General features: G+C 58.5%; 3 protein-coding genes across 11 annotated transcripts in view; all 3 read right to left on the bottom strand.

Moving 5' to 3' along the window:
* Nucleotides 1-179: 179 nt before the first annotated feature.
* NFKB2 (nuclear factor kappa B subunit 2) lies at nucleotides 180-11,139 on the bottom strand. Of its 4 annotated transcripts, none has more exons than XM_027878063.1 (24): nucleotides 11,037-11,139; nucleotides 8,027-8,218; nucleotides 6,900-7,010; nucleotides 6,403-6,481; nucleotides 5,905-5,942; nucleotides 5,714-5,812; nucleotides 5,316-5,467; nucleotides 4,608-4,714; nucleotides 4,299-4,457; nucleotides 4,089-4,193; nucleotides 3,860-3,945; nucleotides 3,597-3,735; nucleotides 3,398-3,517; nucleotides 3,123-3,305; nucleotides 2,823-2,964; nucleotides 2,571-2,685; nucleotides 2,173-2,380; nucleotides 1,915-2,084; nucleotides 1,647-1,749; nucleotides 1,284-1,513; nucleotides 1,024-1,093; nucleotides 748-920; nucleotides 559-670; nucleotides 180-469 (listed from the first exon to the last, which is right to left on the bottom strand). In XM_027878063.1, exons 2-24 carry the CDS (start codon nucleotides 8,069-8,071, stop codon nucleotides 354-356), a joined length of 2,862 nt encoding a protein of 953 aa, XP_027733864.1. In that variant the 5' UTR covers nucleotides 8,072-8,218; nucleotides 11,037-11,139; the 3' UTR covers nucleotides 180-353. The 4 variants fall into 4 exon arrangements, with proteins under 4 accessions (XP_027733864.1, XP_027733863.1, XP_027733862.1 ...); XM_027878061.1 differs by having other exon boundaries at nucleotides 354-469; nucleotides 5,905-5,945; XM_027878064.1 differs by having other exon boundaries at nucleotides 354-469; nucleotides 5,905-5,945; nucleotides 6,900-6,944.
* Nucleotides 11,140-11,655: 516 nt separating this feature from the next.
* On the bottom strand, nucleotides 11,656-20,875 carry TMEM150A (transmembrane protein 150A). 2 transcript variants are annotated; one of them, XM_027878086.1, is made up of 7 exons: nucleotides 20,726-20,874; nucleotides 18,681-18,728; nucleotides 16,391-16,462; nucleotides 16,175-16,242; nucleotides 15,925-16,052; nucleotides 14,841-15,018; nucleotides 11,656-13,065 (listed from the first exon to the last, which is right to left on the bottom strand). In XM_027878086.1, the coding sequence occupies exons 1-7, from the start codon at nucleotides 20,803-20,805 to the stop codon at nucleotides 12,821-12,823; spliced, it is 819 nt and encodes a 272-aa protein (XP_027733887.1). In that variant the 5' UTR covers nucleotides 20,806-20,874; the 3' UTR covers nucleotides 11,656-12,820. The 2 variants fall into 2 exon arrangements, with proteins under 2 accessions (XP_027733887.1, XP_027733888.1); XM_027878087.1 differs by lacking the exon at nucleotides 18,681-18,728 and having other exon boundaries at nucleotides 20,726-20,875.
* Nucleotides 20,876-24,607: 3,732 nt separating this feature from the next.
* The window catches only part of GBF1 (golgi brefeldin A resistant guanine nucleotide exchange factor 1), a 107,207-nt gene continuing 105,521 nt past the window's right edge, over nucleotides 24,608-26,293 (bottom strand). For 3 of the 5 annotated variants that reach the window (XM_027878053.1, XM_027878054.1, XM_027878055.1), the window contains one exon: nucleotides 25,983-26,269. In XM_027878053.1, the coding sequence (XP_027733854.1) occupies nucleotides 25,983-26,269 (287 nt within the window). Of the gene's footprint in view, nucleotides 26,270-26,293 lie in introns of all 5 variants that reach the window. The other 2 variants (XM_027878052.1, XM_027878056.1) reach the window with 1 other exon arrangement.

Below are 26,293 nucleotides of genomic sequence, written 5' to 3'. Positions count from 1 at the left end.
CACTTCTTGCGTGTGCTGTGGTTTCTTCCCCAACGCTGGGGATAGCCCTGGCACAGAGGGATGCTGAGGAAGGGCTGGCAGCTGTCTCCTCGCTGCCAGACTCCCAGACCCAGGCAGGGCTCAGCGGGGTTAGTGCCCACTGACTCATGGCTGGGGCTGGAGACAGGGAGGGCAAAGGCTAATGGAAACTATGTATTTTTATTTAGAAGAGGGACCATTAAATAAGAGTAGAGAGGGGCAGGAACCGGCTGTGTCCCTTCCCCCTCAGTCCATGCAGCCGGGACCCCAAGTCCAGAAGGCACTTGTGTGGGCAAGGCAGAGGGCAGTGTGTGGGCACAGGGGCTCCTGGCTCCTCAGTGCACCTGTGGCTGCTGGCTGGGGGGCAGCTCACCCCCCGGCTTCAAGGCCACCGTGGGCTCCTGCTCCTCCTCCACCGACTCACTGCCGTAGGCGCTGTCTTCCTTCAGCTCTGCAAAGGAATCCCCGGGTGCTCTTAGCGATGGGGCGTCAGGGGGCAGCAGTGACACCCTCTGCACGCCCAGCCCATGCTCTCTGTACCTGTGCTTTGCAGCTTCTCCAGTGCCTCAGTTTTGTGGAGCATCCTCGCAGCGCTGTGGAGCCCCATAGAGTCCAACGCCTCCAGCAGTCCCCCCAGACTGCCGCCTGCCAGCTGTGGAGAGAGGGCACTGAGCGGGGCTGATGGCTGGGCAGGAAGGCGGGACAGGGGCACCCCAGCCAGGCACTGACCTCGTAACTGCGCAGGAGGCTGACGCTGGGCGAGGGGGTGTCCTTGTAGGTCTCCACGAGGCTGCAGAGTCCCAGGCGCTTGGCCAGCTCGATCCAGTCTGACCCACTGCAGTCCTGGTTCAGCAGCTGCTCGAGCCCCTGCAGTGCCTCACTGTCCAGTGACAGGACCTTCCCTGCACAGGAGAGGTGCCTCCATCACATGCTGCCCATCCTTGACCCCAGGAGAGTGCTGCTCTGCCAGTGTGAGGTGCTTTCGAGAGGAAAAGGGCTACTCACCTGGCTGGGGAGTGCCAGGCAGCTCCGCCTTGGGTCCCTGCTGGGAGGCCTGCAGCAGTATCTCCCGCACCTGCAGACACAGATGTCAGCATCCCATAAAGCACTGCCCAGATCCCCCATCACCTTCTCACGCTATGATCTTCCCAGGCCACGGAGGGGCCCCAGCATCCTCACAGGAGCATCTCCTGGAGCTCTGCCCCATCCATGCCATGGCCCACATAGAAATGCTCCCTGGGAGTTTGCCCCACAGCTCCACACACCTTCTGGCTCCGAGTCAGGTCCAGGGATGTGTGGCAGCGGCGCTGCCTGTGCCCTGCCTGCCAGTGCCCCTGTGTGGGGAGCCTGGGGTTGGTGCTGTGCTCTGCAGCCAGGGCTGGCTCCCCCAGCTCCATGGCCAGCTCCTGCTCATCAGGGTCAGTGTCTGTGTCGCTGCTGGCTTCCGATGAGGATAAGCTCATGGGCTCATCATTCTCACACAGAACATCTGCCCCTGTTAGGGAAGAGTGGAATGAGCCCCCAAAAGGGAAGGTGGGCCTAGGGGTCTGCCCTATGCCTGGCACCCCTCAGCACAGGCAGCCAGGGCTACGGAGAGGGAAGGGAAAGGAGGAAGGGCAGTGCCTTACCAGCTTTGAGGAGCAGTTTGGTGAGGGTGGGGGAGCCCAGGCCAGCAGCCAGGTGCAGGGGGGTGTTCCCGGCGAAAGTCCGGCTGTTGACATCTGCTCCCAGCTAACAAGAAAGGTAAGAGGCCATGATGATGGGCTGCCTGGGCACTGCTCCTCTTACATTCTGTTACCTGAAGACCTCAGGGGAGCCCCCACTTCTGCTGAGGCCCTGTAGGAGGCTGTACTCCATCCCTGTCCCACAGCCACCACCACACCAGAGACCCCACACCTTTTTCACCAGGTGGGTAGCCATGTTCAAGTTCTCCATCTCCACAGCCAGGTGCAGTGGGGTCCTCCCGCTTTGCCTCTCCACTGCATTCACATCTGCTCCCGTCCTGACCAGCAGGTCCAGGCAGGCCAAACTCTTTGCCTTCACAGCCAAGTGCACAGGCAGGAGGCCTGCAAGATGGGGAGAGACTCAGCAGCCTTCTTGCAAAGCCCATGGCAGCACCAATGGTGCTGCCCATCATTCCTCAGCCCCACTCACCATGGAAATTGGGCAGGTGGAGCAGGTAAGGGGCAGCCGAGCCCAGATGGGCCAGCAGTGTCTTCAGCATCTCTTCATCGCCAGCCTGGAGTGCCAGGTGCAGCAGGGAATTGCCGTAGCGGTCCAGCAAGGTTGGGTCAGCGCGGGCTTGCAGCAGGAGCTGGACCACTTGGGGCTGCTTGGTGATGACTGCCAGATGCAGCGGCGTCTGCGGGACAGCAGCACACCCTCAGCAGCGCTCACAAGAGGAGCCAAGTTCTCTCCAGTGGGGCTGCACCTTGCTCAGGTTTGCAGCCTCCCCTCAGCAGGAGCAGCAACAGGAGACCCCAGGGTTGGGAAACAGGAGTGGGGAACTACTTCCAGGTAGAGGAGAACTGGCTGCTCTGGGAAACATGTACCTGTTGCAGGTTATTGGAGATGTTGATGATCTGCTGGCTGGGGATGCTAACAATGACCTCGATCAGCTGCTTGATCACAGCCGTCTGCTCATGGATAATAGCAAGGTGCAAAGGCCTGTAGAGAGAGTGGAGTGGTCCCTAGCTCAGCTCCATGCTTCTCCAGGTACTCCTTGCCACACCCAGAGCCCCCATAATGGCTCTAACGCCCCACAAGGCCACCACACTCTCCCTCCAAACCCCTCGTGTGCTCACGTGTCTCCATTCTCGTCCTGTGATGCGGCCAGGTGCCTCTGGACTGCCAGCAGCATACGGGGGTCAGCAGTGACCGAGTAGTCGAGCAGGGCATGGGCATTGCGACGGGCTAGTGCCAGCATCCAGAGCTGGCACAGCTGGGCTGGGAGGCAAAGCAGGATGTCACCTCTGGGAGCAGCAGTCCCATCCACCCTCCTATGTCCCCCAGCAGTGGAGTGCAGCACTCCAAAAGGCCCCCAACCCATGCCTCCTCTCCTGAGTGATGTCCCTCAGACCTCCCTCAAGCTCAGCCCCTCCTACCGTGCTTCTGCAGCTCCTTGCAGTACGTGCTGTCTGCGGGTGCCTGCCTGTCGCTCCCGGGCCCCTCTGCCTCGGGGCCCTTCATCTGCACACCCCCCTGGTAGCTCCCCACAGCGTGGGGGCCAGGTGAGTAGATGCTGTTGTAGGGCAGCCCAGGGGAGTAGGGGAAGCTGAGGTTCCCACCTGCGGAGCAAGGGGGAGGACAGGTGAGCAGAGGGGAGCAGCAAGCCACTTAGCCACTCAGGCAGGGAGGGGGAAGAGGCATCCCCACTCACCTCCTCCAGAGCCGAAGCCCCCAGCACCCCCACCAGCACCCCCCATGTGCGAGCCCCCGCCAAAGTGCTGGGGAAACTGAGGCAGGACTTTCTTGCGCTTCCTCTCCACTTCTTCCTTGTCTGCAAGGAGAGAGGGGCAGAGGGGTGAGGGGCAGAGCCAGTGGGAGGAGACATGCTGGCCTGCCTGGGGGATGCTCACCTTCCACCACTGGGTAGTAGGTGAACTGCTTGGAGTCGCTCACATCTCCTCCCCGTTTCCGCTTCAGCTGCAGGAAGACTGTGACAGGACGGTCGATCTTGGGCTTGTGGTAGGGGGGCGTGCGGAAGACGATGGCATACTGTGGGCAGGACACATGGATATGAGGTCCTGCTCGTCCCTGGAGCTGGGGACAGGGCACCCTTACCCCACAGGGCACCTGTCTACCTTGGAGCACAGCAGGACACTCCCTGTCTCCCCCGTACCTGTTTGTGCACATCTGTGGGGGAAAAGTCCCCAAAAGCCTGCCAGCCGTTCTCGTCATCCTCGTAGAAACGCACCTCGATGTCATCTGGGGAGAGAAGGGCGCTGGCACCGCCTGTCTCCTTGCCCCAGCCAGGCTCCAGGGACACAGACCCCTGGCCACCCAGGGGCCCCAGGTCTCTCCTGCCACAGCCCCTCCAGAAGGTTTCGGCTGGAGGGAATGGCTTTTACCTTTCTGAACTTTATCACACAGCAAATAGACTTCGTCCCCTCCCCGTACAGAGCCTGCTGTCTTATCCATTCGTGAGATCTTCAAGTTGGAAGCTCCTGGGGACTCTGCAGAGCAAGAGGAGGTGTTCAGAGCCACTGTGCAGACAGCACATCCCTCACCTTCTTACCCTACCCTGCCCCATACCCTCCCAGGGCTAGCCCCATGCTCACTGCTGTCGTGGATGGGGTCCGAGATGACAGGTTGGAGGGCCAGTGTGAAGTTCCCGCTGCTGTCACGAAGGTAGGCAGTGAAACGCAACCGCACGATGCTCAGGTCCATCACCTTCTTCAGCTCCTTTGCCTCCAGCTCGATCTCACGCAGCTCCGCTTCTGCCAGGGCAGGGGGAGATACCGTCAGGATGGGTGGGGGGATGGTGCTCAAGGTCGCTCCACCCACACACTCCAGCCCCATGCTAACCCCAGCCCCCCAGCTGTCACCCCACGGGGCTGAGATCCGCTGAGTCCCCAGGCTGCCCTCACCCGTCAGCAGATGGCTCCTGTTGCGCATCTTCTGCTGCTTCAGCTTTTCCTTCATGATCTCCATCATATTCTTCTTGGTGACATGGAGCACACCCAGGTTGCTAAACCTGGAGAAGAGGGAACCCCCTGGGAGCTGGGAGTGTCAGGGCTGGGAGCAGCCAGGGACAGTCTCCTGCAGCTGGGAAGGAGCTGAGCAAAGCACAGAGTAGTGCCACTCAGGCAGCAGTGAGTCAACATGTGTGGGGCAAAAGAGGAGCAACCACAGAGGAGAGGAAAGGAGCCAGGAAACTGTGGGCTCCACAGATGACAAGTCCAAAAAAGATAAGACCAGGAGGACTGAAAGCCAGAAGGATAGAAACTGGACCAAGCTGAGTCAGGGCTGGACATATAAGAGCAACTGCAGCAGTTGCTGAATAACCCCATGATTCGGGCTGGCTTCAAAAGTCATCTGCAAAGCTGGGGAGTTGCAACCCCAAGGACAGAAGCTCAAAATAAGGTGCATGTGCCAAAACCCAGATCTAGGCAAATTGCTCAGGGAACAGAGCCGTAACAATGAACTTTTCTAAACACGCTCCTGGCCCCATCCAGCAAACCCAGCTCCAGCGTGCACTAACCCCTACCCTGTCCCCATCTTGTAAGTTGCAGGCAGCACCCACAGCACCCACAGCCACAAAGGCAAGAGGCCACCCCGGCTCCTCTCACACATACTGAGCTGTCATGTCCTTGGGTCCCACGATCGTGACACAGTTGCCAGACTCATTGCACTGCTTGCCCACCAGGCTGTGGGCATGTACACGGGGAGGGTCACTGTGTGTCACCAGGTCTACCTCGATCCGGGCCATCCCTGTGTAGTTGCAGATCTGCAGGGAGAAAGGAGATGAGAGTCAGGTACAATATACCAGGAGTTCGCAGGACTCTCCACAAATCCCTGCTACCCCTCCCCATGGCCACCACCCCTCCTGCCACAGCCCCCTCATCCCTCTCAGTGCTGTGAGACACGCAGAACTGATTATAAATCTCCTGTCCTTCCTTCAAGTCTCTCTCCTGGTGCGTGTGCACTGCTGGTTGAAGATGCTGCTCCATCCCCTCCCCAAGGCAGTGCTCACCTTGACTGTGGGATAGGTCTTGCGCCCCTTCTCACTGGATGCTCCTGGCAGCCCCCCATGCGAAGGGCCCTCACAGCCGTAACGAAACCGGAAACCCCGCTGCGGAGGCAAAGAGAGGGTCAGCCAAGGGGGCCAAAACCTGATGCCATGAGAGCAGGGGGTGACAGTTACACCTTGGGTGACATCCTTACCTGTTTTGGCTGCTCGATAATGACGAGGTAAGGACCTTCTACTGGAGAACAGAAAGGAGATGCACTGATGAGAAATATGGGATGACCAAAGTGCGTGTTCCCAGTAAGGATGCTGGAGGTATGGGGACAGTACTGAAAGTGAGGTGACCCCTGTCTGTCCCATGAGGGTACTGAGGGCCCCCAGCTCCTGTGCTGTCGTAGCACAGCTGGGAGTAGCAGTCAGAGCAGCAGGGAGAGGAGGGAAGGACCAGAGGATGCCCTGTCACATGGGGAACAGGGACCACAGGGAGATCACAGCCTAAGCTGATAGTCCCTGGTAGACTGAGCAGCAGGGCCCATCCTGGTGGTACGGGACAGGGATTCCCAGCCAGCTCACAATGGGGCCAGTAAGGATACAGCCTGTGGTGCTGCTGGGAACTAAGAAGTGTGAGTCAGCCTGCTGGGAAAACCCACTGCAGCTGGGGACCCCTGGAAGGGCACAGCTAGAGGGGCCCTTACCCGTCTCAATCAGAGGCTCCTTTTGCTCCATCATGTGGGAGCCAAAACTGAAGTCATCGTAGTCAATCCCATCCAGGCACTAGGTGATGTGAGGGAAGATGAGTGTGGTGAGTGTGTTGGGGCTGGAATCCCCAACTGCTCTGGAGGGTTGGCACAGATCCCCATCTCCCACCCTGGGCAGGTGACCCCCACCATGGCAGGAACAGATCCCCTGTCCCTCCCTGGGAAGAGGGGTGGGCAGGAGCAGATCGCTCACTGCCCATCCCTAGGGGCACCAGCAGATCCCCTTTACCCACCCTGGAGGCTGACACAGACCTCTCAGCTCCTACTCCAGAGGCAGGCACAGATCCCTCCACCTCCCACCCCAGAGGCAGGCACAGATCCCCACCTCCCACCCCACCCGTGGGGTCGGGCACTGCTCCCTGCCCAGCTACGGGATCGGGACCAGGCAGCGACACCCCCCCGGGCCGACCCGAACCGATCCGTGCCGCACTCACGGGCTGGAACTGCTCGTCCATGTCGGCGCGGGGCCGGCCGCCGGCCTGCGGGGAGAGGGGGGTTAAGCGGGGACCGGGAGTGCAGGAAGGCACCGCCGCTCCGGAAAGTCCCTAGAAACCCCGCCGAGCCGGGAAATGACGGGACCGCGCGTCAGCGCCCCGCCCCGCCGCGGCCGGGACACGGGGCACGGGGCACGGCCCGGGCATGGGGCACGGGGCGGGGGACACGGCTCGGTCAGGGCACAGCTCGGCCGGGGCACAGCTCCGCACGGCTCTGCACGGCCCTGCACGGCTCGGAGCGCGGCCGCTCCTGCGCCCGCCGGCGGCCGCCCGGGGCGGTGGGACGAGCCGTCCTCTCGCTGCCTGGGGATTTTGGACTCGGAGCCCCGGCGGGCTGGAAATCCCGGAGCACGCCTGCCCGCCTCCCCCGGGCGCTCCTTAGCAGCCCCAGAGCGCCACATGTCCCGAGTTTTCCCCCCGGGAGCACGGAGGGATTTGCCCCTGCCCTCCCCGGCCGCCTGCCCCGCTGCAGGCGCCGGTCCCCGCCGCGCAGCCATCGGCCCTTCCCCAGCAGGACTTGCAACACGGCTGAAACCGCTCGCCCACGCCACAAAGCCTGGCAACAGCTCCTGGGTCCCGCAAGGTCCCAACCCCAGAAAATCCCACCCCGATGATGTGCCTCCAGCACGGGGACGTCTCCTCCAAGCCCCTCTAGACTCAAATAGGAGCAGCCATCCCAAAGCGCTGCCTCCAAGCTTGCTGGTCCCCCGCTGGCCAGGGGAAGCTCTCCAGAACTCTGCAGACTGAAGGCAGCGCATGGCAGCCCCCTTCCAGGCACTCAAAGGGGTGCTTTCCCGCTCCCCCAGTTTCCACTTACACGGCAGCTCCTGCATCCGTCCCACGGAGGTGGCCTGTGAGAGGCATTCGCTATCCGTGTTCCCATTCCCTCCTTCCCACTTGAGAACATCTGGCTTCAAAGTGGAAGCAGCAGCCCCAGAGCTCCCTGTGGGAGCATATCCCACCGCCCCAGCACTCAGCCCTGCATGCTCCCCACTGACCCCAGCAAGACACTGCCAGCAGCAGGGGCCCTTCCTTGCCGCCCACGACGCTCGCACCCTCCTACTCACCGGGGAGGAAGAGGCTGGTCTCAACAACCCGTCCAGCCCCAGCATCGCCACAGGGACTGCCAGTACCGCAGGCAGGGGTTCCACTGGGGTCAAGGTCTGCCTGACCACGGAAAACCACCGGTGACTTCTAGCAAAGGGGCAGGATCAGAGCAGAGCCTCTGAGCACACTCTCTTGCTCCACATTTCTTCTCACTAACCAATGAAAAGAAGAAAAAAAGCAAAAAAACCCCTGTATCTGACTCCACAGTGCCCTCATACCGTGAATTTCTGAATCAGTGGTTGCTGCAGGTCCCACTCAGGGGATTTTGGGTGTGTGGGAGAAGAGGGGAAGGAAAGGGATTGTTCAACTCGTGCGTGACTCATATTCTTCAGAAGCTGAACAGAATCTTTTCAAGGAGATTTTTCAGCCACTCAGGTCCTCCAAAGGGGCTGTCCTGTGACCCCAGGCCTGAGGTTTCCCCTGGCTGGCCTGCCACCTGAGTCCTGGTGAGCTCCAGCAGCCCCTGCCCTGCCAGCCTGTGGGATGCATCCCAGACAGAAGTGCAGCCTGGGACGTGGAGTCTGAGGACCTGCAGGTGCAGCAGAGGGTGCAAGGAGGGAGAAGGTAGAGATTCAGCACTGCAAAACAAGGTGGGACCTTCCTCCTGCCATTCTGCAGGGGCTTCAAAAGGCCTAGGAACATGGACACAACCCCCCACTGGCCTGTGGGAAGCAGCACATCCTCTCTACTGTTGGGATCCCACCCGTCATACCGCCTGCCACCACCAGCCAGCCACCCCATCTGCTGGCACAGATTTTACAGAGGTGAAGAAAGGGGCAAACATCCTTCCTCAGTGTGCTGGGAACAGCCACCCCGAACCCTACCTGCTGAGCCCAGCTGGGGGAGCCTAGGCCTGAATATGCTGGATAAGAACAAATTGTGCCCTTCGGATAGCACAGCTCCCCTGCTGCAGTGCCATCGGCCCTATTCCCTCTTGAGGGGTTTTCACAGAGCATGCATTGCTGCCCAGGATACTTCCACTTGTTGCAGCAAACAGCATGACTGGGATGTCATGGAGTCATGCCTGCATCTCCCCAATCTGCACAACTCTGGCTCTCTTGGGAGGTTGCTGACCATATCCCTGCACAGTGTGTGCTGGAGGAAGCCCACCTGGCTTGCCAAGCAGAGATGGTGTCATCGCCTGCTTCCTTGTTCCTGGAAAAGCAACCTCAGACCTACCCTCAAGGTAAATCCTGCCTCCTGCACCAAGCAGCCATGCCCTTCTGGCCCTCAGGACTCAGGGGTTTCCCCTAGGAATGTAACACACCCAGCTTTTATCCCCCACACATCCTGCAAGGGAATCCATCTCTCCTTCCTCCATCAGTAGCATCCCCTGCTCTGTGTTACCCAGTGCATCTGAGCTGGACTGTGGGCTTGAACTGCAGCCCCCATTTGCTTGGCTAATTCCTCCCCATCTTCACACCTTCCTAGGGCTCAGGAAGGATTCTCTGGGCATTGCTGGGAATGGGGGAAAAGAGCTGCAAGGCACTGCCTGGCACTGCGAGGCACAGCACCAGTTCCTGGCCCCAGAGCACAGCAGTGCCACGGCACCCTTGCCAGATGGCACAGCCTCCCTTGTGCCAGCCAGACTGCTTCAATTAAGGGCCAGCCGCTGGCAAGCAGCGCAAGTTAAAGCCATTCTTCCATGCCTGCAGCTCCTTGAACGTGACCTAGTAACGCAGGTGCTATTTTCTTTCCTCCCATGACAGTCGGCTGACTCGCAGAGCTGATGCCCTGCAGGCAGGAGGGAAATATACGTCAGTCTATCTGAGGTGGGAGTGTTTAGAAGCCATGGGAAGGAGCGCTCCAGAAATGCAGGAGGCAGTGCGAGCACAGCCCTGCTCCGAACTGCCCTAGTGTACAGCTGACATGTTCCAGCCACCCAGCTGGCTGCTGCTCTAACATACGATTCCCTGTGCATTTTGTTTCCCTTGGGGTCTGCTAATGCCTGAATAAGATGGCCCTAAATATCTGGTCTTGCTTTCTGCACAAATCCTGTACTCTGCTCCATCCCAAGAGTCCCAACAGCTACTGGCAAGGGTCTGGCAGGAGGCTGCTGAGTCTCTCCTACTGTTTACAAGGACTTTGCTCTGAGACCCTTCCTGGAAATGAAGTCCTTCATGTGCAAGCACGACAGAGAGAAATCCCCTCTCCCTGAAAGCTATTCAAGCCTTCCCCTCCCGATATCCTGCCTTCGAGCGCTGAAGCCATTTGTATCTCTCTGCATAAAATGCCTTTACTCTCTTTGTGGCTATCAAGTTGGTTTTGGCAAACCCCAGCCACCCACTGATCTTCTGGTTTTCTCCTCTAGGGCCTATAAATTAGCTCCTTTGCTGTTGTGTTATGAACCATCGCTCCACTTGTACATCCGTGTGCCCTCAGAGAACCCCTCTCAGTGACAACCCAGCGTTTGCCATCTCTCACTCTCTCTGGTTTCCACTCTACCCACAATACCACTACCGTGTTGGCACTCATGTCTCCATTTGGGGTACAGCTCGCTGAGCCTGCGGGCATGGATCTCTTCCCCTCGGAGCAGGCAGGAAGCCAGCCCTGCCCCAGTGCAAGCGGGGCTCAACATGCAAGAGAGAGAGCAGCGGGATAGGGCAGAACCCACTGGTAACACAGAAACAGGAAAATAAGCAACTTCCCCACCGCCAGGGAAACGGGTGTAAGTGCCAGCGCTGGGACCTGCTGCCTCCTCCCCACTCCCAGAGAGCAGCTGTCTCTCCATCCTGAATCTTCCCAACTTCCCCTACCCCAGCGAGCCCCATGGTCGGTCCAGAGGCAGCGGCTGGATCCCAGGAGCGGCCGAGGGCCCTTCCGCAAGGATAGGCAGCCCTGGCAAGGGAACTTTAAACCTCTGGACCGCTGAGTTTCCTTTCCCTAGGAACCCTTCTCCCGCTGGAGCAGGCAGCCCGGGCGCATCCCCCAGGCGCCCCCGGATACCCCGACCCCGGCCCGGCCGCTTACCTTCATCCCAGCCCCAGCCCCAGCACAGCCGTCGCGCCCCGGCCGCGGTACCGGGAAAGTCCCGTCCTGACTCCGCCTCCCGGGGCTTCCCGGGCCCGGCTCCGCCCGGCGGGACAGCGGCAGGGCTGGCCAGGGGACGGACCCCCGAGGGGACGGGCAGCTCCGGGCTGCTGCATCCCGGCGAAACCGCCTGTCCCCCACTCGGGTCAGGGCACCGAGCTCCCGCTCGTGGATGTCGTGAGACCCGCAGGACCACTCACCCCGTTCCCAAAGCCAGCTGCTACCCCGGCGGGGAAGGACCATCTGCCTCACCCATGGCTGATTTTCACTTTTATTATTGTAAATTCACTGTTGTCTTTATATAGTTTTTTTAAAAAATATATTAGATATAAAAGTCAGAAACGCTCCTCTTCAAACTACATATACTGGTGGATTTACAGGCCGGTTTGGAAAGGTGGGCAAATAGGCAAGCCCAACCGGATCAATGCGCACAGCAGCAGCAGCAAATGCCCCTCTCCAGGGACAAGGGAAAATTTATATATATATATATGGATGTATATATATATATATATATATTTGTAGATCTATACATACACACCACGCACACACACAGAGCGCTCATACCACACAACACTCACCCCCCTGCCCAGGACACCCCGGGCTGCAGCTCAGCCTAAGGATGAGAGACTGAGCAGGATGGGCTCCCACCAGGCAGGTGCTGGCCAAGGCACCAGCGGACGGATTTGGGAGTCCCAGCAGAGCAGGGCATGCGCTTACCTGTTCCTACAGAAGTGCCTCCCCTTTCTGTGCCTGTGCTCCCTGGGTGGGAGGGCTGGTGGCTGTCCATCCCGGATGGGACGCTCCCCTATGGGACAGCTGCGGTTGGCAGCGGTAGAGGGGAAATCCACTGCTCTGCAGGCACAGTGCCTGCAAGACATCCTTGGTATGACGGTAAATTCAGAGACTCACTTCCCAAATTAGCTGGGAGCACGGGAATGGCATGGCCCAGCAGGTGAAACCTGCCTCAGCAATTCTCAAAGCCGAAAAAAATGACAGGAAAGTCATCAACTGAAGGCCAGTGAGGCCCTGAGCAGCAAGAGCTCAAGAGCCCAGCAGAGTCCAGCCAGGGCTGCTGGTGTCATCCTGTAGCTGTGTGAGGCACTGCCTCTACCCAGGAAGGCAGGCAGGGAGAGACCCCCTGCTGCCATCCTGACTGGGGGTGCAGACAGACCGGCACTGCTGTAACTTCCTAAGGAAGGGAAAAGGCACTCTGGGTTTTTGGCTCCTCTGACAGTCCTACTTGACAGGCCTGTTTTGCTGAACCGTACCCCTGTGGAGGAGGGAAGAAGAGAGATCTCCCCCTCTCCCAGCATACCAGGTTTGTGTGGTGAGGGAAGAGTGAGCCCCCTGTTCCTGCACAACACTTACAGAAGGGGGCCTCTGTGTGATAGCCTGCAGCAGCCCCTGACTCAGACAAGGCTACCCCAGAGGCTCTGGGACAGATCCTGGCTCTGCTGATAGCATCAGGTTGGCATCCCTGCACCCCAACAGTGACCCCAAATCCTGTGGGCAGGGAGGGGGCAGCTCCTGCAGGGCACCAGCTGCCAGAGGAGTCCTGGGCACAGCTCCTGCCAAGAGTGGAGGGCACCACATGCACACATGTGCACACACAGACATACACACAAGCACCCTAAGGCAGCTGGGGTCTCAGAGACATTCAAGGTGGGGAGTTATTGTCAGAACCCAGTTTGGGAGTCTCCACTGTGAGCTGCCTCCTGTGGGGGTCAGGCCATAGCCAAGCCCTCCACGTGGCTGTGGATGTGGGCTGTGCTGGACATGCTGCTCTCGTCTTTGTAACTTTTGGGAGCCCGGCTGGCTTTCAGAAGGACCAGGAAGGTGTCTGTGGAGATGGCCCCAAACTCAAAGGTGAATGTGCCGTAGAAGACCAGGACATCGATGATGAACATCCACTCGCACAGAGCAGCCACGTGCTGCAGCACAAAGCTCTCCTGGATGAAGAACACGCCGCCTGAGGGTATCCCAGTCAAGGAAAGCACAGCTGGACACCAACCACCTCACGGAGGACCATGTCCCACTGTCACCACATACCGGGGTGGCTGTGAATACCCACCCTTGCAGGAAACGCACCGCCACTCCTAAAGCCCGGAAACCCCACATGCTTCTCCCAGCACCACGAGGGCCCTAGCACGGGTGAGGCGGTGGCACACATGCCCAAACCAGCCTCAGTAAATCATGGGACTGATGCCAGGCTGGGATTTTCTGAAAAGGCCAGGGCAGGAGGAACTCAGGCTGCAGTTCTCAGTGCAAGTCAAGTGTCCAGATCCCTCACCCTCCCCACACCCCTTGCCTCTTCCTCAAGCCGGGCTGACACTCCCCATCCTCCTGCAGGATGCCATCAAAAATGATCAGCACTCCACCCCATTGGTAACGGGGTTTGGGCTGCTCATCCCAGCCCTGCAGCACCTCCTGTCCCTCTGTGCTGCAAGGTGGCCCATGCCAGGAACGCGACCTGCTCCTGCTTCTCCATGTCCTACTGCTGCCAGTTTCTTTATCCTTCTCTCATCCTCACCAAGGATCTCAAGGGAAATTTACTGCCAGAGCCACCATGGATGAGGAGAAGGCATCACCCAACCCTCCAGGTGAAGCCTCCAGCAGTACCGTGCCTTCTGCCAGTGAGACCAAGATCTGGGAGAGCTGCAGAGGCAGGGACCTGACCTGTGCAGTGTAGAGCCCTCTGCTCACTCCCCAAATCCCATCAGGAGAGATCTCAGCCCTTTCCCCACTCTGTCCATACCACAGCTCACTGCTTTCCCACTGCTAGTCCCCAGTGCTTACAGAGCAGGATGGCCACAGCAGATGGGCACCAATCCTGTCTTCCTTGTCCTTACGTGCCCTTCCTGTCCCTCCCAGCTGGCATGGCCCTGCGGCACTCCTACCCTTCCCAGCTCCCTGCCTGATTCCCAGCCAGCCTGCCTGCTGCAGTGACAGAGCAAGACCCTCTGATATGTGTCAGGCCTGCCAGCACCCCCCAGGCTCCTCTTTGTGCTGCTCACCTCAGCCAGCCTCTCTGGGACCCACAGACACTGGATGTTTTTTCCCCTTCCTGCCCCATAACCACCACCTTGTTTCCCAATTTATCCCCACCCTCAGTCCCAAACAAGCTTCTGGCTCCTCGGCCACACAATCAGGACCATTCTTAGAGCCTCAGTCCACCTGACACCATGCCCTCCCTCCCTCCCTCCCTGGTATGGTGTTTGCAAACCCCAGTGGCTGCTCCCCAAGTCCTCCCTCATCCTCACGGGCAGGTTGGCTTGTGGGTGCCAGAGAGCCCTGGCTGGCAGAGGTGTTGCCGTGTGCCCACCCGGCACCTGCACAGAGCACTTCCTGTACTCAGCTTTGGTCATACAGGTAACCAGATGGACTTTCCTCAACATACCTTTGTCTCATGAAAAAAAACCCATCAATTAACCAGCCCTGGCTTGTGTGGGACTGGAGTCTGCAGTGGTGGCTGGGCTGCAGCAGCCAGGGCAGGGCTGGTTTGGGGCATCCCAGCACCCTAAGAGATGCCCACCCACATCCCTTCCTCTCCTCAGCCCCTCCCCAGCTCTGAGAATGCTGCTTATCCAGCAGAGACCTGCCCACCCTCAGTCCCCTGCCCAGCCCCTCTCCTGCCTCAATGCCTCACTGCCAGACAAAAGATGGAGAACACGGGGTGCATAACCCACCGTGAGGGCCCCCTTTTGCCAGCCCAATCCAAAACTTCTTCTCACACCTTCAGGATACTGAAGACGAGGGTGACGAAGGCCACAGTGGTGAGGATGCTTCGCAAGTGGCCAGTCCAGTACTGCCCTCGGGTTTTGGCCATGCGGTAGGTGAGGATGGACTGCAGGAGCAGGAACAGCATGCTGGTCGGAAAGGCCACCCCTGCCCCAATGTAGTGCAGCACCTTGGCATGGTCCACCTGTGGGGAAGAGACCATCAGTGCCGGCACCCTGGGACACTCCCCAGCACAGCATGGCTCTGCTCCAGGGGTTGGGCTCCTGCCCAGACAGGGGTGCAGGCAGTGCCAGAAGCAAGTCCAGGCAGCTCACCCTGTGCCTGACTCCAGGCTGAAGAGCAGATTTGTACCCAGTATCTCCTGCTGGGATCTCAAAGCACTCTGTTTCTTTTATCTGTGGGCCAGCAGACCTGCCGTGCCCAGGGGCAGGGGCTGCCCTCTGCCCTGAGAGGCATCTGGGGCCACCCACACTGCTCCCCTGAGGGTCACAGCCCAGTGCTGCTGAGCCACAGCTGGGGCACCAGGGGGATCAGGGCCAGCAAGCCTCTCCTTTGGCTGGCGCTGACAGCAGCCTCCTGCCAAGCAGGAGGGACTGGCTGCTGCAGGCAGTGGGCAGGCAGCTGTCGGGAGGCTGGTGCCTGGCAGTGCAGGCAGGGGCTGAGTGCTGTTGTGTGCTGCCAGGCCTGGGCTCACTCTGGTCATTGCCAGCACAGGCTCTGTCCCAACAGTTACCTGGCATCACCCCTGAACAGGAGCATCGGCAGCTTGGCCCAGTCCTCAGCCCAGCTGGCATGTCCCTGGCCCTGCAAGTGACTATGGAGGGGACAGACCGTGCAGAGGGTCTCAGATAAGGGTTAAACCAAACCCAACAGCTTAATCTGGACCTGAACTATGAACACACTAGCAAAGAGGACTCCCAGCACTCTGGGAAGTACAGCATTGACCCAGCAAAAGGGAAGGATTACACAGACAGAAACCACCACCAAACCACTCCAAATCCTGCCCTGCTGAGCACTGCCACTGCCCCGCTCCAGCCAAGGCCTTCCCCCACCCCCCTACCCCAGGGACTCCCCAGGTAAGATGCCTTACCTGGAAGTTGCCAACCATGGTAAGGCCAGCAGCGCAGACCCAGCCAGTGGCCAGCCCCAGGGTGTTGAGCAGGGATGGCCCCAGGCACTCCAGGAGGTGGGCGTAGCGCAGCAGTCCCACCAGGATGACTGCAAGAGGGAGACACAGCCCCATCACATGCTGCTGCCCGTGGCCTCCCTCATCCCATTCCTGCCCTGTGCTGGGAGTGTGTGCTGCAGGGCAGCCCACTCCCCTGGCAGCCAGCACTTACCCATGAAGGAGCCCAGGCTGCAGATGAGGCTGAAGAAGCAGCTCTCGGGAGGCAGGGTGCCACACTTGCTGTGGGGAAAAAGCAAGACCCAGGGAGCCCTCAGAGAGGGGGCACTTGGCAGTGTGCTTGCTTCCCCCTCCCCAAAACACCCTCCTGGGTTGCCCTGGAGGGGTCCCAGAGTGGCTCTGCCCTGTGTTCCACCCTGCGGCTGCTCACCTGACGAGGGGGATGTGATCCAGCGTGCAGCAGGAGCTGGGGCCGTCCATGTCACACGACTGATTGTAATTCCTGCCAGCAGCAAAGGGACAGGTTAGCAGAGCAGAGATGCTGCCTGGGACCCTCCTGTCTCCTGCCCACTGGCCCTGCAAGGGCAACAGAGTTGCTCCCCAGTGAACACAGCTCGACCCCAGGGATGTGCCTGCATCCTGGGGCCAAGCCCCTCCAGGGAGTGACCCACTGCCCAACAGGGTCTGCTGGTAGTATCACATCTGAGCTTCCACAGCCTATCCCCTTCTCCTGGCTTTGCTGTCCACCCGGAGCCCCTGCCTGTGAGGGAGAAGCCATGGTAGGGCAGAGGGCTGCACACCCTGTTGAGTGCACAGGCCAGGGTGCTGGGCTCAGGGGCTTCTGGTGGGAGCACCCACCTGCAAACCCCATCACACACCCCTGGGGTGGGAGTTGTTGATGAAGCTGGGCATGCAGTTACCGACAGCTCCAGGTCTGCAGGGGCCAGGTAGGAACACTGAGCTGTGTGGGGAAATGCACAAGCACTCCTGGGACAGTGCCACCCGTACTCGGGAGGGAGGGAGGGAGTGAGCTTCGAGGAGTTGTGAGGTCTTGCCTGAGGGAGGACGTGACCAGAGATGGCTGCAAGGCATCCCCCCAGGGGCCTGTTAGCAGCCCCCAGTACTGCCAGGCTGGGGCAGGGCTCTGGTGCCTGTACCCACTGCAGCAACCTGGGAGTGCCTCCTGCACCTACAGACCCTGTGAACATGGGGACCCCGAGCTCTTTAACAGCCTGAAACACCTTCCTGTACCACAGCTGCTGCCTGCAACCCTGACCAAATTCCCACCGTGGGGTTCCTCCCGCCTCCCCCTCACAACTCTCCCAGGAACTGGCACACACTCAGAGGGTTTTTGGGTGTCCCTGTGCTGCAGCATCACCCAGGCATCCAGCACCTCTGCCTGGCATGGCTGAGTATGAGCCCCTTCTCACATTACAAGCAGGGAGCCCAAAGTCCTGTGTTCCAAAGGGCCCCTTCAGACACCCCCAGCCCAGCAGTGGAAACAGAAGCTGTGGGGGACCAGCCCTTCTCTGTCCCTGTCCCAGCCTGACTATCTGCCACCTCCGGCCGTGCAGCAAGCACACAGTTAAAAAATCCTTTCTGGAAAGGGCTGGGCTGGGCTCTGATGTTTTTGCAGTCTCCTCAGTTTGCTGGTGGCTTTGTTTTCCAACCACTAAACCCAGGCAAGGCGTGGAGCCCCACGGCCTCCTCAAAGGCTGCTCTTGGGGCCGTGTTTGGTTTGGGAGTGTTTTTTTTTATTATTATTTTGTTTAAAGCAAGCAGCCTGAGGCCGGGAAGCATTATTCATCATTAAGGGCTGGCTGTGTGGCGGAGACAACTCGACACACACATTCTTCCCAGGGCAGAATCAGCCATCAGGCAGGAAATGGCAGCAGGTTTTTTTTTTTTTTTCCCTTCTTCAAACACTCCAGCAAGAATTAAACTAACATGGATCTTTCTGGGCAGATTTTTAAGGCGACACAGCAAGCCAAAAACCCTGCAGAAGAAGTTGCCAAGAGACCAAACAGGGTTTTTTTTCCCAGTCCCTGCCTTCTCCACGCCTTGTCCCCCATCTGGGAGAGCTGCAGGCAGCTCTGCTCATGGGGTGTCCAGGCACCGCGATGCCATCCCATCCCCCTGGCACTGCCAGATTTAGCCTCAAGCAAGCAAGTCACAACCTTTTCCATGGAGACACACGGCCCTCTGTAATTCCCTGACCACTTATTTTCATACTTTCTCCATGCTGTGTTTTTTCAATGGCCTCCTTCTCTCTGCCTGGTTTGCAGCAGGGCTGGATTGTTCACTGGAGCAGCTGTAACTGCATGCGAGCCTGGGCAGGGGAGAGAGGGTAGCCCAACCCTGACAGAAGCTGGTCCCCGCAAAGCAGTTCTGTTCCCAAAAGCTACTTGTGGGCCAGACAGGAGACACATGCCCTGGGGCATTTGCACCCCATCAGGGTCACCACCACCACGTCTGCTGAGGGTGAAGGTGGCTCTGAGTTGCCTTTAATGCTCCCACCTCTCCTGTCATCCCCAGCCCCGTCCCAGGGCCAGCCCGATCCCCAACCCCCCTTTCAGCACAGGGATGGTGCAGGGGGTGCCTCAACTGCCTAGTGGTCTGGCACAGAGTGGCACAGTTAAAGTGGGACAGGTCTGGAAGGGACCCGGCATTACGAAGCCTTTGACTGAGTCAAAGAGCCCCTTCCTCCCCCCAGGCCTTACCAGTTGTGGACAGGGCAGATGTGGTTGTTGGAGAGTGCCATGGCATATCTGGGAGAGAGACAACAACAGGGTTACTGCAGCCACCTGCCTCCCTGCATCCCCGCTCCCTGCCAGCACCCAGACCAGCCCCAGGGACCAGCTGCCGGAGCAGATGATAAAAGCCCTCACTGCTGGGCAGGGGCCAGCACTCATCCTGTGGAACCTCCCAGCTTTACAAAGCAGGGAAAAAATAAACAAGTGCATGAGCCCAGCACGCGCTCCGCGGAGCTCCCGCTGCAGGGACAAGGTCCCCCTGCCTTATACCCCCATCCCTGCCGAGAGCCACCTCCTGCTCCAGCTCGGTGCAGCGGTTTCTGTGGGGCCTCTTCCCCTTCATGCTGCTGTCTCTTGGGGACTGCTCTGCCACGGAGCCCCTGCCCTGCTACTGGGGCTCTCCACCAGCCCACAGCTGTGCCAGCTGTCACCTGATGGCTCTGCCGTGCTTCCCCCAGCTCCTGGCTGGCTAGTGATGGAGCTGTAAATACTCTGGATAAGTAGCTGGTGCATTGGCAGGGCATTTTGGGCAGATAGCTCCATCGAGCACTTCACTGTGGAGTCATCCCTGCATCTCGGCCAGCATAACAAGGGGCTCATGAAACGCATCCGGCTTCGCTCCAGGGGTGCTCAGCCCTGTGGCCGCCCCAGCCATCAAGGAGCCCTCCTGCCCAGCAGCCGCAGCAGCAGGCAGCACCGCACTGTTCAGATCACAGCCATAAAGAGCTCAGGTTAAAAATAAGCCCCGACACCAATACGAAAACCCCTATCCTGCCCGAGCTGGCCACACAAAGCTGGGTTGCAAAAAGGGTGTTCCCAGAAGAGAGACAAAGAGCAGGACAGCTGGGGGGATCCAAGGGGCAGCACCCTCCAGGAGATCCCTCACCCAGCCACTTTCCAGATTTCACCCAAGCACTCAGTACTCATCCCAGACCTCCGTACCCTCCTGGGAGGGGGCAATAAGCCAACAGATTCACAAACAGCACTGTCCTCTCCCAGGGGGATGTGCCCTTGCCTACCCCATCCCCTCTTGTGGCTCTGCATCCCAGGCATGGCTGATGGGACCCCGCGTGGGCCATGCAACTGCCCGACCTCTTGCTAGCACTGCACTTGGGAGGGACACAGCATCGCAGGGGGGCTGCAGGAAAAGAGCCCAAGGGCAGCTCTGGTTGCAAGGACCATAAAGCAGCAACTCCCACCTGTGCTGCTCCAGGCAGGAGGGGCATCTGCCAGGGTCACTCACAGGAGACAGACAGTGCTTAACACGGTGTCCAAGGAAAAAACTTGGAGCACAGGTTCCTTGCACGAGGGTCAGCATTCGGCTTTGTTGTGAAGGAGGACAGGGGACACCAAAGGCAAAACACTTGAAGGGATCTGTAGGGTTACGGCATGCATTTGCTCCATCCCACACATCGGGAAGTCCGACTATCAATCCTGAGGCTCCCCGTGCCTATGGGAAAAATCCCTCATCCATTGCCCATCAGTGCTAAGGCCCGAGAAGGGGACTGATGGGGTGGACTAATGCTGCTCACCCAGGTGACACAGCCTCTGCCCTCAGCACAAGGCCCTTCCATCCATCTACCACATGGGATGGGTGCCCATGTACGGGCCCCGGCGCTGCGGGAGCTGAGCTGGTGGCGCGGCTCCCAAAGCCTTTCCCGTGCCACCCGAGCATCAGCCGCACTCACGCCGGGACAGGGGCGCGCGATTCCACGGGGTGCCAGGGATGTAAGGCCAGGGAAGCACACGCCAGAGCTGCTGCAGGGGGCGCGGGGACCGCGCAGGGCGGCCGTGGCGGTTCAGGGAGGTGTGGGAGCCAGGGAGCGTCCCGAAGTGCCCCAACATGACGGGGACCAGGGGCGCCCTGCAACCTCCTGCCGCGCACTATCCCACCCTGAAGTCTCCTCCGGCCCCCCAGCCCACAGCATCCCGCAGCATCCCGCCCGCGGGCCGGGCGCTCCCGGCCCCGCCGCCCGCGAGTGGGGGGCTGGCGGCGGCCCCGCGGCACTCACACGATCCACATGCCGGTGATGGTGAAGGCAGGCAGCGTGATGGGCAGGATCCCCCAGGCCGGCATCCTGGAGCCGGGCATGCCCCACTGAGCTACGGGCGAGCGGGGCCGCCGGCGGAGCCTCCCCGCTGCCTCCTGCTGCCGGACCGCCGCCGGGCCGCGCTCCCCATGGGCGGTGGGGCCGGGGCCGGGCCGGGCAGGCGGGCGGAGCGGGGCCCGGCCGTGCGGAGCGGCGGCGGGACAGCCCAGGCCGGCCCCGCCCCGGGGCAGCGCGGGTCCCGCTCGGCGGCAGCGCAGGCCGGGCCCGCCCCGTCCGGCGGCAGCGGGAGCGGGACGGGCCGGCGCGGCCCCGGCGCCACGTGGCGGCCGCGCTGCCGGCCCGGGGGAGGAGGGCGGCGCTGGGAGGGGGGCGCTGGGGAAGGCAGCCGGCAGCCGGCGAGTAGGACGGCACGGAGCCGGGAACACCGGGCTTCGCGGGGCGGGCGGCCTCAGAGCGCGGTCGGCTGCGCCGCGGCGAGGGAAAGGTTCTCGTAGAGCTGAGAGCAGGTCAGGCACCGCTTGCAGCGAACAGCCCTCCCGGGATCCGGAGGCCGGAACAGCCTTGCCCAAGGCAGCGGCATCCGGCTTTAGGGCTGGGGGACTCGCCCCCCGCACCCGCCCGCTCCAGGTCATGCTGTCCCTGCCAGAACACCAGTGCTGGACCCACGTCCGCGAAGGTGTGGGCTCCTCCTGAGTGCCAAAGGGCACTGCCACAGGATGAGGTAGGAGGTACCGCGACAGGTAGGTGCCAGGCAGAGAAGACCTCGCTCGGTCTGCTCTTCTTCCTCGTAGGAAGGTTAACATGAGGCTCAGCCTTTCCTCCTGAGGATCAGAACCCTGACAGTGACTGCTCTCACTAAATGGCTACTGACACCTCACATGCCTGCACACTGGCAGCCACTGCCCGTGCATGCCCTCCCGATCCGGTTAGCCTGACCCCTCCGTTCCCAGACACTTCCTATAACTATGGATTCAGCTCAGAAGCCAACCATCAACTTTGCTGCCCAGAGAAATTTACATTTTCTTATACGGAAAAACTTGAGAAGAGGAACCACAACTTCCCTTGGCAGAGGAGCAGGGCTGTGGCAAGGCCACAGCAGCCCCATTTCCCTGTCGGGAATTCGGCAATAACATGCCCTCATGGCTGCTCGCAGGCATGTGTTAGCAAGTCCCAAAACATCCGGCAGAGCCAAAGGGTGTTCACAGCCCTCGGGCCCGGAGTGTGTGGTGCTCATAAAGGCTACATTTTCCCACTCCTGCAGAGAGGAGCTGCCTGGGAACAGCACCCTGGCCGGTGTGGGAGCGGACCTCTGGCTGCCCACCACCTCGCCCGGGCCAGGGTGCTGGTTACACAACCGGAGGAGCAGTACTGCACACTGGGACTTGTAGTCCTGGGGGATCTCATCTTCCTCTGCTTTGACTCGCACTCCAAGGAGCCTCCTCTCAGGCCCAGGGACTCTCCTTGCTGTTCAGCCCATCAGTCCCCCGACCCCTCGGGGCGGGAGTTGAGCTCCAGAACTTTGCTCCCGAGCCGGTTGTGCTCCCAAAGCTCCCCCGTGCATTCCTGTCTGCCAGCCGGCAGCAGGCCTGGCCCTCCCTTCTCCCGGCAGCCCCCACAGCACATGGATGGATAGATGGCAGCGGGAACAATGCCGCCCGGCAGCATTGGCAGGGCTCGGATCGCTCCCTGGCCACGGGCGAGCGGCACAAGCCCCGTCGGGCTGCCTGTCGTGCAGGGGGCCAAGAGAGCAGGATACCAGCACTTCAGGATACTTCAGGCTCCATAAGAGCCGCAGATTCTTCAGCGATGTTCAACACCTGGCACTTATAGGGGTGAGGGTAACTTCTAAAAAAGCCAACTTACTGTTGAAAGATACTCCATGGAAATCTTTCTTACAGACCAGGTCTTCTGAATATGCTCAGGTCTAGTTTTTAAACTGAAACTAAAACCAGCAGTGCTTGTGTTTCACAAGTTTCAATGCCAAATGTATGCCAGGGCTTATCATTCCGTAGGGCTTCTCACACTAGGAAACTTCATACCAATGAGGAAAACTGACACATGCTAAATCCCAATACTTACTCATACTCTGTTTTAGCAGTAGAAATTCTTGATGTAAATGGCAACAGGAGAGGTGGGTAAATCCAAATTACAGTGATGTCTGTGCAGCCTCCTCTGGAAGATAGTGAGTCAGACCCATAAAAATGAGAAAGAAGTCTTTGACTCGAAGAAGCATATGCTGGAACAAACCTGAAGGGTAGTGTGTGAACACCACTCCTCACCAACAGCCACTGGTAGTATGATTGGTTTTATGTAATTTAAGTTACAAAGAGTTCAAGAAACTTATCAATAAACATGTATATCACAGCACACACTACCTGTCAGTTGATTCTGATATTACAGTTCAACACTTTCCCTGTTCTTTCTTTCTCTGTAACATGAAACCTTGCTATTGCAAAATCCAACCAACATTCAAAGAATTTTTTCTGGTTTTCCAGTCCATTCCTATTTACAGTCTAATAAAAAATGTTTAAAGTGCAGTTATGTCTGTCTTTCCAGTCAACATTCTTTACATTCCAGTCCCATTTCCTGCAGTTTCCTCGAGTGGTTTTTGCTTTGAACCACAATTGTCTGAATTAAGACGTAATGCTCTCAGTACAAACTGGGTTTACGCAAACAGTTTAAAACACAGCTTGTGCCCAAAACAGGTATCTGAAGGCAGCTGGCAAAACTGAGCGTTACTATCAGCTGACACCACTCCAAAAAGTCAGAGGACCACCCGGGGATCAGAGGGCAGCAGTGCTGACATCAAGGCACTTTACAATTGAGCAGTGGTTTACAAAGAGTTAATCATCTGAAACTTTCAGCAAGCAGGAAAACAGCTGTAAATAGAAGTGCAGGCTCAGAAAGAAAACACAGAGGGGGCTTGATACAGAAGGGCCATAGGCAGCACAAAGACTCAAATACGTGAATGAAAACACCTAAGGGCTGGAAGGACACAATCTAGAAGCAGTGGAGGATGAGGAAGAAAAGGCTGTGGCAGCAAAAATATTCCAGGAATGGTGGAAATGGGGTGAGGAAACCACAGTTTAATAACAGGACTTTCCTAGTTTGCACATTACTCTTCCATTATGCAATATTTAGACCTGTCCTCATGCAATTCAAACAAACTCCTAAGTTTTTAACCCCCTTATCAAGTGTGTAGGAGTCTCTTGGAATCCTTGTGATAGGGAAGGCATTGGTGCCTCACGCATCTCTAAGGACACTGTGGCGCTGTGTGGATCTTGTCACAAAACAAAGTAGAAGATGTCAGGAGGGAAGTGTGGTTTTACATATCCAAGACAAGCACTAGCCCTGGAGGAGCCCAGGATCTCTCACGCCCTGTCCAACTCCAACTCCTGTCCGTGAAAATGAGGATTTCTTCCTCATCAGAGAATGGCCAAAGTCAGCTGAGTTGCCACCAAGGTTTATGTACTGACTGCATGGCCAGATGCGCAGAGCACTTGGTCCTCAGCCCTGGTGGTGTGTGAGTACACACCAATGTAACACCAGAAATTTTACAGCCAACGTGGAACTGTTGTCTTCTGCAAGAGCAATCTTGCTATTAAAGCTCTGCTTTGTCCCTGATGGGAACCATTCCTGCTTAGCCCCTTGACAGCCGATCTCCACTGCAGCCCCCCCATGAGCTGACCAGTTCTTAGGACAAGTCCCCTCATGCTCCCCCCACACAGAGCACTCTCTTGCAGGATCTTGGTATGTGGAGCCAGGGCACAGTACCTTGGCGACTCCACACTGCCCAAAGCTGTGAGCCACAGCTGCATGACAAAAAAGTGCAACACTGGAGCATTCATTTACAGGATGTATTTATTACACTGTAAAAAGTCCATTGGATTTGTAGCCATTTACTCTGTATATACACGGTTGTATTCCCACCCCAACCGCAGGTTCCTCTCCATACAGGATACACAGGGTTGGAGTCCCACCCATGCCCCTCCCAGTCACCAGGGGGATTTCCAAGATTGAAATTATTGAGAATTTAGCCAGCTAGTCGAGGGAGGAGGAGGGGTAACGGCAATGCAGCACTTGCCAAGCAGCCAGCTCTGCTCTGGCCATGAGGAGAGGGAAGAGCGGGATGTCCTTGCTGCAGGGCGGAAGCACAAGAATGACTACCAGGGCCTCGGCTGCAGGGGTGTTCTGGGGGGAGAAGGATGTGGGATCCCAACCACCAGAAGATGCACAAGGGTGAAATCTGTGCAGAGCTTCCAAGAGAAACCACTGCAGACTTGCTGGGCATCTGTCAACAGGTGCCACAGATCCCCACATCTTCTCTAGCTGAAGAGGATGTTCTCCTAAGGAAAGGGGCTGGTCACCAAGAGGACAGTGTAGCAAGTGGCGAACAACACATCACTGCTGAGTAGCCCAGGGAGCGGCCCCCAAGTGCTGTGTGAGAGATGGCCATGGTGCTCTGCTCTCAGCATTTCCTTCTCATTTACTCAACTATGCAGAGCATTCTGGATTTGCTCTCTCCAACCAGAAAGCCTGTTTATATTACAGGAGGAGGGAGAAAGCCATGCTGCTCCTACCACACTCCCCTGCTGCCTACTCTGTATCTGGCATGCAGATTGCTGTCATCTGTGTTGCAGAAGGAAAGCATGTGCCTACAGCAGGCAAGAAGCCCTATGTAGCAAACTGGGAGCTGCACTGTAAGCAATCCACATTTCTAACAAAATTCTTTACCTGCTGAACTCAGGCATGCCCAGAGCCCAAACAAAGCAGTGCGACCACAAGAGTGAGCAGTAAAGCTAGGGAATGGCTGGGGAATTGCCCAGGGACTGGACTGAATAATCTTGAGAAGCAGCCCTTTATTACAGCCTCTCTCTGGCATGACATCAATAAGTTTCCCCTCTTTACCAGATGAACTGGTGGCAGCTTGGTCCCAGGCTGCTGGGTGTGAGTGTTGCCTGGCTCCTGAGATTGCAAAGGCAGGAAGGTCAGTGGAACTGGGCACCCCTCCAAGAAGACAGGAATTTATAGGCAGATTTCTAGGTGATGCCACAAGAAGGGAGAAGAATAGGATGTGCTCCAAAAGATTGTGGCAGCAGCCCTTCTGCTCAGGTTAGCATCATCTTCTAAAACAAACATGCCTGCTACCAGAGAACATTTGGCCAGCATCCTCCACCCACAGAACCTCCTCAGCAGACAGTTCTCAGGCACCCTCAAACTAATTGACTTCAGAGGTCGTCATGGGGTCAGTGGGCCGTGGAGTAGCTAAGAGGGGAACAGGAGAGGTGGCTTCAATTAGGGCTGGGTTGAGAATGATTGGAAGAGTCATAGGTGGCACCCCAACCTGCAGGGGAGACGCAAGAGGCTGCAGGATGAGCGGTGGCTGTGCTGTTGTAGGAGGTATGTCCGTAACGGGGCTTGTCTTTGTTGAAGCTGATGCTGGGAAAGAAGGAGAGGCAGAGGTGCTGATGGTGGGTGAGGCAGGGGCAGTGGGTCTCTCGGACTCTGGAAAAAGGAAGAGACAAAATA

The sequence above is a fragment of the Empidonax traillii genome, unplaced genomic scaffold, assembly GCF_003031625.1.
Source record: "Empidonax traillii isolate 1590-97213 ecotype Southwest subspecies unplaced genomic scaffold, ASM303162v1 scaffold38:size1800464, whole genome shotgun sequence".
Taxonomy (NCBI): Eukaryota; Metazoa; Chordata; class Aves; order Passeriformes; family Tyrannidae; genus Empidonax; species Empidonax traillii.
This window is presented reverse-complemented; position numbering and strand designations above follow the sequence as displayed.